This window comes from Coenobita brevimanus, chromosome 102 (assembly GCF_032717465.1).
Source record: "Coenobita brevimanus isolate Jiangsu-jjx chromosome 102, ASM3271746v2, whole genome shotgun sequence".
Lineage (NCBI taxonomy): Eukaryota > Metazoa > Arthropoda > Malacostraca > Decapoda > Coenobitidae > Coenobita > Coenobita brevimanus.
The window spans coordinates 34,477,303-34,489,286 of NC_137055.1; the positions used below are offsets into that span (position 1 = coordinate 34,477,303).

Sequence of the window (11,984 nt, forward strand, 5' to 3'; positions counted from 1 at the left end):
CTCTCAAGTAACTCATTTCCACTGCTCTCACTCTTGACTTGTTCCCCTCTTGCAAGGTCCACGCCTCGCTTCCATACGTCAGGGTAGGGATCACAATACCATCATGCAGTGACTTCTTAACTTCCATACTCACCTCCCTATTTCTCATCACTGCTTTCAGTGTGCCAACAACCTTCCTTCCCTGCTGTACCCTTTCACGTACTTCATCCCCCAAAGTTCCATCCTTACTCATCACACTACCCAAGTACTTGAATGCACTCACATTCTCCATATCCTCACCATCCAACCTCACTGCACACTCTGTGACTTCATTCCTCTCAAACACCATAACTTTACTTTTGTTTACATTAACTTTCAGCTTCCTCCTCCTACACACTGTCCCAAATTCATTCACCAAACCTTGCAACTCCCATTCATCTTCACTCAACAATACTGTATCATCAGCAAACAGCAACACCGGAAGCTTCCAAATCTCACCCTCATTCATTAGGGCCACCCCCACATCCACTGCCCTACCTTGTACCTCCTTTACGACCCCATCCATATATATATTAAACAGCCATGGAGACATTACACACCCCTGTTTCAGTCCCACATTGAGATCAAAGAACTCACTCAACTCACCATCCACTCGCACCGTAGCCCTAGCTCCCTCGTTCATACTTCACAGCACTCAACAATTTCCCCTCCACTCCATATATTCTTAGTACCTTCCACATACCTTTCCTATCTATTCTGTCATAAGCTTTCTCCAAGTCCATGAAGGCAGCGTACACTTTCCTTCCCTTCTCTAGATACTTCTCCACTAAACATCTTAGAACAAATATCTGATCTACACACCCTTTTCCCTTCCTAAATCCCCCTTGTTCTTCTCCAACTAGCTCCTCTGTCATATGCCTAACCCTATCAATGAGTATTCTACCATATATTTTACCAGTCACACTAAGAAGGCAAATACCCCTATGGTTACCACATACTTCTCTCTCCCCTTTTCCTTTGTACAGAGGAACAATTATACCTGATTTCCAGTCCTCTGGAACCCTTCTCTCTTCCCAAGCCAATCTACACAACTTCCATATCCACTCCACAACAATCTCACCCCCATACCTAAGCATTTCACCACACACTCCATCAATTCCTGGGGCCTTTCCCAGCTTAATCTTCTTCATCGCTTCCACCACTTCCGACCTACTGATCTCTTCCTCCCTCCTCTCATCTCTTCTTCTCCCAGCCATTCCCCAACCACTTATACTCATACTGCTCTCACTCTCTACATTCAACAAATCCTCAAAGTGCTCCTTCCATCTCCTCAATTTCTCTCTCTTCTCCACCAACAATCTGTTATTCCTATCTTTCACTCCCCTACTATTTCCCCTTTCACACTGCCTTACTTTCTTTACCTCCTTCCAAAACAATTTCTTACTCTCCCTCCATTTCACACTCAGATCCCTCCCAAACTCTTCATCCACTTTCTTCTTACTCTCCTTCACCAGTCTCTTAACGTCCCTTCTCCTGCTCACATATACCTCTCTCTTCTCTCTCTCATCTTCTCCCCTACCTCTACTCGCCAACCATTCACCATATGCCTTCTTCTTTTGTTCCACAGCTCATTTCACCTCATCATTCCACCATGCTGTCCCTTGCACACCCTTGCATCTCCTCCTCACTCCACAAACCGCCTCACACGCTGCGCTTATCTCTTCCGTGAATATCTTACATACGTCTTCCACCCTTCCATCTGCTCTAGCTCATACCTTCCCAATCTTTCTTCCACTATGCTCTTATACTCTGTCCTCTTCTCACTATCTTGCAATTTCTCCACTCTTCTCACAGGAGCTGCTTCCTCCTGTCTTCCCCTTCGCCTCCTCAACCACTTTCTTTGCAGCTCTACCTTGGCCATCACTAAGTGATGGTCCGAGACTCCATTCCCCCACCCTCTCCACACCCTTGCATCCAACACTTGTCTTCTCATTCGCTCATCCACACACACGTAGTCTATCATTGCCTTTCGTTCAACAAGTTCACCATCCATCCTCCTCATTACTCTCCATGTATACCGGTGGATCATCTTATGACGAAAGTAGGTGTTGGCTATTGCCAACCCCTTACCAGCACAGATGTCCACCAAAGCACTACCATTCCCATCTACTTCCGCTGGCACACCCCACTGACCAACCACTCCATCCACTCGTACATTCCCGACTTTGCCATTCATGTCTCCAATCAACAGCACTCTCTCGCTCCTCTCAAACTTGTCCATACATGCTTCTACTCTCGCCCAAAACTCATCTTTCACTCTTGCCACTCGATCCTCTGTTGGAGCATACACACATACAATCGCCCATGCTTGTATACCTACTTCCATCCTCACCCATACAATCCTTGCACCCACTGTTCCATACTCTCTTATATTCTCCTTCCACTTCTTGCTTATCATCAGACATACTCCCTCTCTTGCCCTCTCATTCTCACTGACTCCCGCACATATACCTACACCGTATTCCCATTCTCTCATCCTTTCACCTTCCCATTTAGTTTCAGTCAATCCACATATATCCACTTTTGCATCCTCAAGCACCTGGACAATCTCTCTCTCTTTCACTTCATCATTCACTCCTCTCACATTCCACGTTCCTACTCTCAGAATGTCCTTTGTCCGTTCCTTAGTCGTCAACGTATGGTCCGTCCGGGTCCGAGGCGCTTTATTTGCTTTTTTAGTTAGTTCTTTTTATGGGGTGGGGCACTAACCCACCACCAACCCTTTTAGTCGCCTCGTACGACAAGCAGGGATACTGGATAAATATTGCCACTGATGTCAGGTAAGTGTTAATAATGATGTCACATAAAGATAACTAATGATGTCACATAAATCTAACTAATGATGTCACATATAAATCTAACTAATGTCACACCTAGTACTGCAGCGCCCCAGGTTTTCGACAAGGGAAGGTAAGGACGTCCAAGCACTACAGGAAAATGGGGAGAAGCACAATGTAAAAAGCAGACGGAGAGAAAGACAGAACGACAGACAGGCAGGCAGACATACAAGATAGACTAACATTATATCAACCTTCATTGGCTCCTATGACCCACCTTGTACTGGCCCAGGTTCTCTACTAGGCAGGTAAGAACGGCCTCTCTCCCCAGCGCTACAGTCACGTTCTCTATTACCCCTCCGAAGTCTGGCTCGTCTCCGCTGACTTCAACCTCGTTCACTCGGGCTGAAAGGGTTGAGAGAGAAGGGGTTAGTTATGAGGAGAGTGGTAAGATTAATGATGGTGGTGGTGATGGTGGTGATAATGATGATGATTGTGTCAGTATTAGCAAGAGAGATGCGGAAAGTGTGTGTGTGTGTGTGTGTGTGTGTGTGTGTGTGTGTGTGTGTGTGTGTGTGTGAGAGAGAGAGAGAGAGAGAGAGAGAGAGGTAAGGTTTGTGGAGAGGGAAGAGGGAAGTTAGGTGTGTAGGAAATATATTACTTCTCGTTTCGTGTTGTCTTCTATCTAGTCTAAACTCCTGGGCTGAGTAGAGGAGGAGAGAGAAAAAGAGGGAGGGAGGTTGGAGAAGAGGAGAAGAAGAGGGAGGGAGTGAAGGAGAGAAGAAGAGGGAGGGGGTGAATGAGAGAAGGAGAGGGAGGGGTTGAAGGAGAGAAAAGAGGGCCAGGAAAAGAAGGGGAGAGAGACGAAAGAGGATTGAAGGGAAGAAAGGGGCATAAAAGAGTGAGGGACAGGTGAGAGGAGAGAGGGGAGCGAAGAGAGAAAGGAGGGAGAGGAGAGAGAGACTGGAGGAGGGAGGGAGAGAAGAGGAAGGAGGAAGGGGTAAGAAGAACCTCAGTGTTACGTCTTACCTAGGTCTCGTCGGGGGAGGTTCTGTCAAATGACGTGCTTCGAAAAATTGGAACCGCTTCGAGACACCAGTGGTTCAGTGAGTCGAGTGGACTGGTTCAGATAATTTTGACGAGATAGAACTCGTTAAAAAATGACTCGTTTCGTAAAAATGACTCGTTTCGTAAGAATAACAACCCTAATTCTTTCAGTACGACGTAGTCTTTTTTTTCAGTTTATTCGTCTTGTTACTAGACGATTTTATTCAGCTTACAACACCCACGTAGCGGACAGGTTCATTAATACTCTGTCTCCTCCATTTCCAAGAGTAGATAGTTAAAGAGTAAAATCGTCTGGAGATACACGAATAAAATTTTAAGAAGGCGCCATCGCAGTAAAGCGAAGTGGAAGTCTTAATTTTAACTTATCTACCTGCAGACGATTTTATTCAGTTCAGGAAGGCCCCCTAATACAGAGGGGTTAATGGAGCTTATAATTTAACCCCTATAAGTTCCAAAGACTTGTAATCTGAAAGAAATGGTCATGACATTTTGATGCTGCGAAGTCATCAGACTGAAGTGAATCTTGTACTGTCCTGGAAAGTACTTTTTTTTTTTTTTTTTTTTTTTAGCCCCCAAATTGTGAACGAAGTCTGTATTATGGACGGATTATTTTATCATTAGATATATGGTGAAAACTAAAACATTATACATGAGGAAATATGATGCTGGAGCGAACCATTCTGACGAAAGCAGTGTTGCCAGTGTGTCAGGTGCCAGACGTACGATAACATAAAAGCTGCACCACTTCGACGTCATATTGTGATTGTTTTTCATATTGACCTTTAACTCAAAGACCAACGGCCACCCCTTAATTAACGTCTGGCTATAGGTAGATTAATGGATAGATAGATCTCTGCCCTTTTAGATTCTTGGATGGGAATAAGGTTATATGAGTATTTCCTTGTGAAGTGGGTACGGGAAACAACGGCAGGTATCACACAGAAATAAAAAGCTTCTCATTACGTGATTTGTAGCGCCTAATTAAATGCTGTAGCTAATTGATCTCGTGAATTCGGTCGCAGTTAGCTAAATATTTAACCATGAAACCTCTGTGGACTCTAGCTCTTAAAACATGGGCCATAGGTAAATCTGCATTATTTACGTACCCTGCAAACTGTGGGATAGCCTAACTCAACAGCGGTACTTTATTTTCACTCGTCATAGAATATGGTTTGTGTACCCGATGGTCTTCATAAGATAATTTTGTCTGGAAAAAGAAGGAAAAATACATATATTAACCGATATTCGAGCAGGGGGAAGGAATGGAAAAACAAAGATGTGCAGTACAACATTTGCGTATAGCCTAACCAGCGCCAGCGGTGCACCATGGACTGGACGCATGAGAGGTTTCGTCACCAGTTACTGCTGTTTGTTTAGGTTTTTGTGTGGAGTACCGTTTACTCCCCTGTTTCCTTATACTTAGTATCCTTTGCCAGTGACACTGGCAAGTGCACAAAACATCAACGTGAACATTATTCGACTATCTGCTTCGGAATATTTAGTGAGCTCCATCTCTCCGCAGTGAAGCTTAGGGGAAGCTGGGATTCTCTCCGTCCTGATGTAAACAAATGAATGGACGCCTAATACTCGCGTCTTACACACTTCAAGGGTGAGTTATTATTATTATTATTAATATTATTATAATTATTATTATTATTATTATTATGGAAGAATTATTATAGAAAAAGTAAAAGATCTCAGACGTCCTAGTGAGCGATGAACAGGGTGGCTTTAGGAGTGGCAGAGGATGTGTGGGTCAAATATATACAGTGAGACAGTGGACAGGGCTTGTGAGAAGGACTATAAGGTGTTTATGGCTTTCATGGATCTGGAAAAAAAATACGACAAAGTAGACAGAGGGATTGTGGAAGGTTTTGCGCAAGTACGGTGTAGATAGTAAGCTGCTAGCTGCCGTCAAGAGTGTTTTATGATGGTAGTGAAGCATGTCTAAGAGTACCTGAGCATCTAAGCGAATGGTTGTTTGATGTCCCTATGGTTGTTCAATATATATATATATATATATATATATATATATATATATATATATATATATATATATATATATATACTGATGGGGTGATGAGAGAAGTAAAAACACGAGTAATGATGAGGGGGATGGCGTTGGTAATGAATGGTAATGGATGGAATATCTCAGATATGTTGTATACTGATGATGCAGTACTACTTGCAAATACCCGACAAGAACTTGGTAGTGTAGTGTAGAGTTTGCTGATGTCTGTGAGCGTCGTGCCTTGAGAGTAAATGTAGATAAGAGTAAAATGATGGTCATTGAGAGAGGTGACTCTTACTGCGATGTTACAGTGAATGGAAAGAGACTGGAATTGGTGAAAGAGTTCAAATACCTGGGTACAGTGATAGAAAAGAGAGGAAAATGTGCAAAAGAAGTTGAAAGTAGAGTGACACAAAGAAGGAAAGTAGCTGGTGCAATGAGGGCCTTGATAAGAAACAGAGGCTTGAGTGTTGCATCTGCACGAGGCTTACATGAGGGAGTGTTAGTGCCAACTTTAACATATGGATGTGAGAATAGGTGTGGTAAGTAAAGAGTGAGAGCAGTAGAGATGGGACTGCTGAGGATTGTATGTGGAATACAGAGAGTGGATAGGATACGAAATAATGTGATTCTTGAAAGATGTGGAGTGAGGAAGTGTGTGGACACCGGAAACGAAGAGAGTGTACTGAGATGGTACGGTCATGTGGAGAGAATGGATAACAATAGAGAGGTGAAAAAGGTATATCTGAGCGAATTTGAAGGAGGGAGGAGGCGAGGTATGCCAAGGAGAAGGTGGAGAGATGGTGGATAAGAGTGTGAGCAAGAGAGGTTTGGAAGTTGGTGAGGCTATGGAACTGACAAGAGATCGAGCTGGCTGGATGAATATTGTGAGGAGAAGTGCATGATCAGAGATTTGGCACTCCTTTTTAACATGACAGCTTCCGGATTGACTATCGGATACATTAATGTGAAGGTACAGAACGTGGTGAATGGTTTTGGCATACCGTATCAGATAGAGCCAGGATTCTGGGGTCTTGAATGATGAGTGAATGGATGCTTGGCCCATTGGAGTGGGCAAATTTGGGCTGTCTGGACATTGCTACTCCTCACCCTGCCCTAGGGTGGGAAAGGGGGTCCTGGTGATGATGATGAAGATATACTGTATTTAAGGACCGTCTCTGTGGTGCACGTGGTAAGAGTGATGTGGTGTGGCGGTTGCATTGTACGGTACTGTGGTGTGGTGCACATGGTAAGAGTGACGTGGTGTGGAGGGCCGCATTGTAGTGTGGTGTACATGGTAAGAGTGATGTTGTGTGGGTGTTGCATTGTAGTGTGGTGCACATGATAAGAGTGACGTGGTGTGGATGTTGCATTGTTGTGTGGATAAAGTGGACTGTTTGTGAGTTGTATTTGGTGTTGGTGTTGCAGTAGGGAAGGGTGGTGGCAGCGTCCCAGTCTGGCTGGGTGAACTCGTGTCTCTCTCGGTAAGGAAGTTTCTGAGGGTTGTATGTCTGGTGGCGGTTCTTGAAGGATGCTGTTTGGTTAAAGTGAATGGTTGTGTTAGCTACTGTATGTGTTTGGGAATTGTAGTGCTGGGTGACGGAGGGGGATGTTGCTGGGACATTCCGTAAAGTGTTAGGCTGCTGATCTCTTTCTTGTTTCACAGTGGATGGGAGTGGTGCAGCCTGAAGTTACTAAGGTGGGATGGGTCTTGAGCTGAAGCCATGAATTGTGTTCCTCTCATATAAGAACTTGGACAGAAAGTATTTTTGATTTATAATGCAATTGATCTATATTTGTGGTTTTGGTGCATCTTGTTGTTTTTCTTAAGTGTGTGTGTGTGTGTGTGTGTGTGTGTGTGTGTGTGTGTGTGTGTGTGTGTGTGTGTGTGTGTGCCAACTTTAGCATCTGCCTCGAGGAGAGACTGTTTTGAAAGGCAGTTAAAGAAAACCACACCATCCGACCTGTACAGAGTCTGTCTGCTTTAAAGAGACCTGTGTGTGTGTGTGTGTGTGTGTGTGTGTGTGTGTGTGTGTGTTAGGTAGCACAAAAATGGAGAATGAGAGGGGAGGAAGCGGGATGGTATGACATGACAGACCGTGCTATTACAGAAGTATACTGTATACTGTACCGTATATACGGTACATATATATATATATATATATATATATATATATATATGTGTGTGTGTGTGTGTGTGTGTGTGTGTGTGTGTATACAATTATGAACAAGAATGGGCACGCAGAGTGTACAGTACAACACCCGTGCACACCAACTGATCTAAGGACCGAATACTTGATTGTAACCTGGACCTTCGGCAGATTGCTCGCAAAATCTAATTACTTCATTCTTCCTTAATCCTTAACATTTCGCCCAATTATTTTTGGTTCAGATCAGACTAGAGCTGTTTGAGTTGACCTTGACCTTTGACATTTCCTTGAGACCTAGAACTTTGATTGTTCTCATCATCCAATCTCTGTATTACCGTGAACTCTTCCACAAAGTTTAGTCTACATCAGATAAAAACTGTTTAAGCTGACCTTGCCGTGTGACATTGACCTTGGGCGTATTGTTCTCAGAAACAGTAGGTCAGCCTCTTGGACTATCCTCGACACATCCAGCAAGTTCGAGCAAGATCCAAACTGTTTTAGTCGTTTTTTAGTTATTTAGTTTTATCAAGGACGCACGGGTTGAACTTTGACTTTGCCCTATGACCTTGACCCTTGACCTGTTATTCTGCTAAAACATGTTCACTTCATATGCCTGGCCCTCATCTTTTCCACCCATTTTGGTTAACACTGATCACAGCTTTTTGTGTTACCCGGAACGATTCTCAATGCCGGGCGGGGTGGGGTGGCCGCGTGGGTGTGGTAGGTGGATGGGTGCGCAGGATGGGTAAGGTGAGTGGGTGGGTGGACTGTGTGGGTGGGTGATCTTTGTGACTGGGTGGATTTTGTGGGAGAGTGAATGGGTGGACTTTGTGGGTGGGTGGGTGGATGCGTGACTTCCTGCAGGACAAAGCAGGCGAGGGGCTGACGCTGTTGGTAATATCTACTATTTTGTCACATGGAGAATGATGCGGCTTACTTCCATTACACTGAAGGACAGTATGGTGTATGTGTCAGCGGTACCGTATCAGTGTAGTGAAATATTATCGGGCTAATGTGACGCTCAAATGTTGCATCTTTAGGTACCGTAGTGAAGGGGTTATCGTTATCAGTGCTGTCATACGATTATTAGTTACGGTTATCAGTTACGATCTTTAGTTAGGAGTAATAGTTAATAATTGTGTTTATATTATGTGTGAAGCAGCGTGAGTGTGACCTTTTAGTGTGTAGGTCAGGTGGATCTCTCTCTCTCTCTCTCTCTCTCTCTCTCTCTCTCTCTCTCTCTCTCTCTCTCTCTCTCTCTCTCTCTCACAGTTTTTTAAAATTTCTCTACCCCTTCTTCCATCCTCCTTCCCCCTTCTTCCTTCTCCTCCTCACATAATTCTTCCTTACCTCCATCTTCTTTTTCCTCTCCCTTTCTGTCTTCCTTCCTCCCCTCTCTCTATCCCCCTCACTCCTTTTCCCAGTCCTTTGTACTCCTCTAAACTCCTTCGTACTCCTCTCACCCATACCATCTCCCACACCCTCTCCTATCCACTTCCTCTCGCTCCCCTTGTCCCCTCCCCACCTATCTTTTTCCACTCATTCTCTCCCCATTTTCTCTCCTCCTCATTCCCTTCACTCACTCCCTCCTTCCTTCCCTCACCCCATCCCCTCCCCTCCCTTCTCCACCGCACTCACTATCCTTCTAATCCCCACTCCTTTCCCCTGATCCCCCTTCCCAATCCCTCGTCACTTCTCTCCATCTCCAATTTTCCCTCACTCCCCTCCTCTTCAATCACCCCCCCTCTCCCTTCCCTCTCTAGTGTCCCTTCTCCCCACTTCTCCAGTCCTCCTCTCCCCACTTCTCCAGTCCCCCTCTCCCCTCCCACTCCAGTCTCCTCCCTCTCCAGTTTCCCCTCTCTTCCCTCCCTCTCCAATCCCCCCTTTGACCCCTGCGAGTATCTGAGAGTGTCTGGAGTCAAAGAAGGAAATTTCCAATACATTGTCGATATTTTGCAATAAGACTCACGCCAAATACCCCATCACGGGAGGGGAAAAAAGGAACAGATGGACAGGGAGGAAGATCGATAGAGAGATAGATAGATGGGTGGATAGATAGATATTGGATAAGTAAATAGATGGATGATGGATGGATGGGTCGGTGGGTGGATGGATGGGGAGGGTGGATCAATGGATGGATAGATGAATGCATGGATGGATGGCTAGATGGATAGATATAGGTTGATGGAGAGATGAATTGAGGGATAGATGAATGGGTGGAGTGGTAGATTGAAATAGGCATAGAGGGGTAACAGACAGACAGACAACGTAGACAGATAGACACACAGAGATACAGAGAGAAGCTGATAGATAGACAGACTTACAGTAGAATAAACGAATGGCCAAACAGATAATTGGTACACACACACACACACACACACACACACATTTGGAGGGCATAGAAAACGAAGTGGAACGGGATACTGATGCAAGGTACATACTTATAATTTTTTTAAAGTGATACGAATATAAAGTAAAAATGTATTATTATGAGAATTACTTAAGTTAAGGGTCCTTTTTCTGGTTCTGCGCTATTTATAGTTTCCATTTTCTGTTGCGTGTTAGAGAAGGGGAAGTAGGAGGGGGACTGCGAGGTTTGTGTGTGTGTGTATGTGTGTGTGTGTGTGTGTGTGTGTGTGTGTGTGTGTGTGTGTGTGTTAGGGGGACGGAGGAAGGTTAGGTGTGGCAGAGTGAAGTGTGGCCATATGATACGGAAGTGTGTAATGTGGTTGAGGTTTGGCAGTGTGTAGTACGGTATGTAGTGGTAGAACATGGAGTGGTAGAGTAGAGGGGTCTGAGAAGTGCGACAGTGTGAGGTACATTACAGCAGTGTGTGGTAGCAGTGTAAAGTGTAGCAGTATGCCGTAGTGTGAGATGCAGAAGTGTACGATATGGCAGTGTAAGGTAAAACAGAGTGATGTTTGGCATTGTGTTGTAGTGCATGTTAGAATGTGGTGTGATGTGGCAGTTTAAGATGGGACAGTGTGAAATGTAGCAGTGTGAGGTGTGAAACAGGGTGTATTAGTGCCATCTACTCCAAACAAACTTTTTCACCACCCTGTATCCACCTGATCTATGAAACAGCCTCTAAAAATTATGTTCTGGAGATTTACAGTATTTACTAAACTTTTAGTGTGATACCCAAGTTTGAAGTGCTTTTTAAGTGTTCTCAAGTGACATTCGATACTTTGCCGCTTTGATGTAATTGCAGTGTCCTTGTGTGTGTGTGTGTGTGTGTGTGTGTGTGTGTGTGTGTGTGTGTGTGTGTGTGTGTGTGTGTATCCTTTTGCACATATTTCACATAGGGTTAAAGTAGCGACAGTTCTCAGGCTCTATCATTCCCATAGCACTTATTCGTGACTAGCATCATATTCTAATGGTGATCTATTCTTACAACTCAACATTCAAGAGATGTTACTTTTAGGCCAAGTTAAGGTGAAGAGAGTACAGGTGAGCCAGGTGCGTTGAACAGTAGAGCACTATCCCGACACCGCCCCCACCCCTCGTAGTCAACAGTAGCGATAAGGCGGAAAGAACAACAAGGGGAGAGTGAGAGAGAGAGAGACAGAGACAGAGAGAGAGAAGGCTATCGAAGGCATGGGTGGTTATCAGTAGTGGGAAGGTGGAAGTTTGTATCGAAAAGCACAGAGAAATTGGATCTCTCTCTCTCTCTCTCTCTCTCTCTCTCTCTCTCTCTCAAATTGAAGAAAATCGTCTGTGGCAGCATGAAAATAGAATTAACTGTACAGTGTTGTGCAAAAATCCCGTCTCTTCTCTGCCAACATTTTTCTTTTTCTCATAGTCTTTTGTTAATTGCTTCATATTACCATCGCCCATTTCTAAACATTGATATAAACTGCCCTGAACATCGGTATAAACTGCACGAAACTTCGATATAAACTGCACTAAACATCGATATAAACTGCACTAAACATCTAT

General features: G+C 44.3%; 1 protein-coding gene across 1 annotated transcript in view; it reads right to left on the reverse strand.

Moving 5' to 3' along the window:
- The window catches only part of LOC145415478 (lachesin-like), a 158,553-nt gene that overhangs the window by 37,479 nt on the left and 109,090 nt on the right, over positions 1–11,984 (reverse strand). The window contains exon 2 of the mRNA XM_080284753.1: positions 3,094–3,221. Coding sequence (XP_080140879.1) covers positions 3,094–3,221 — 128 coding nt within the window. The remainder of the gene's footprint in view (positions 1–3,093; positions 3,222–11,984) is intronic.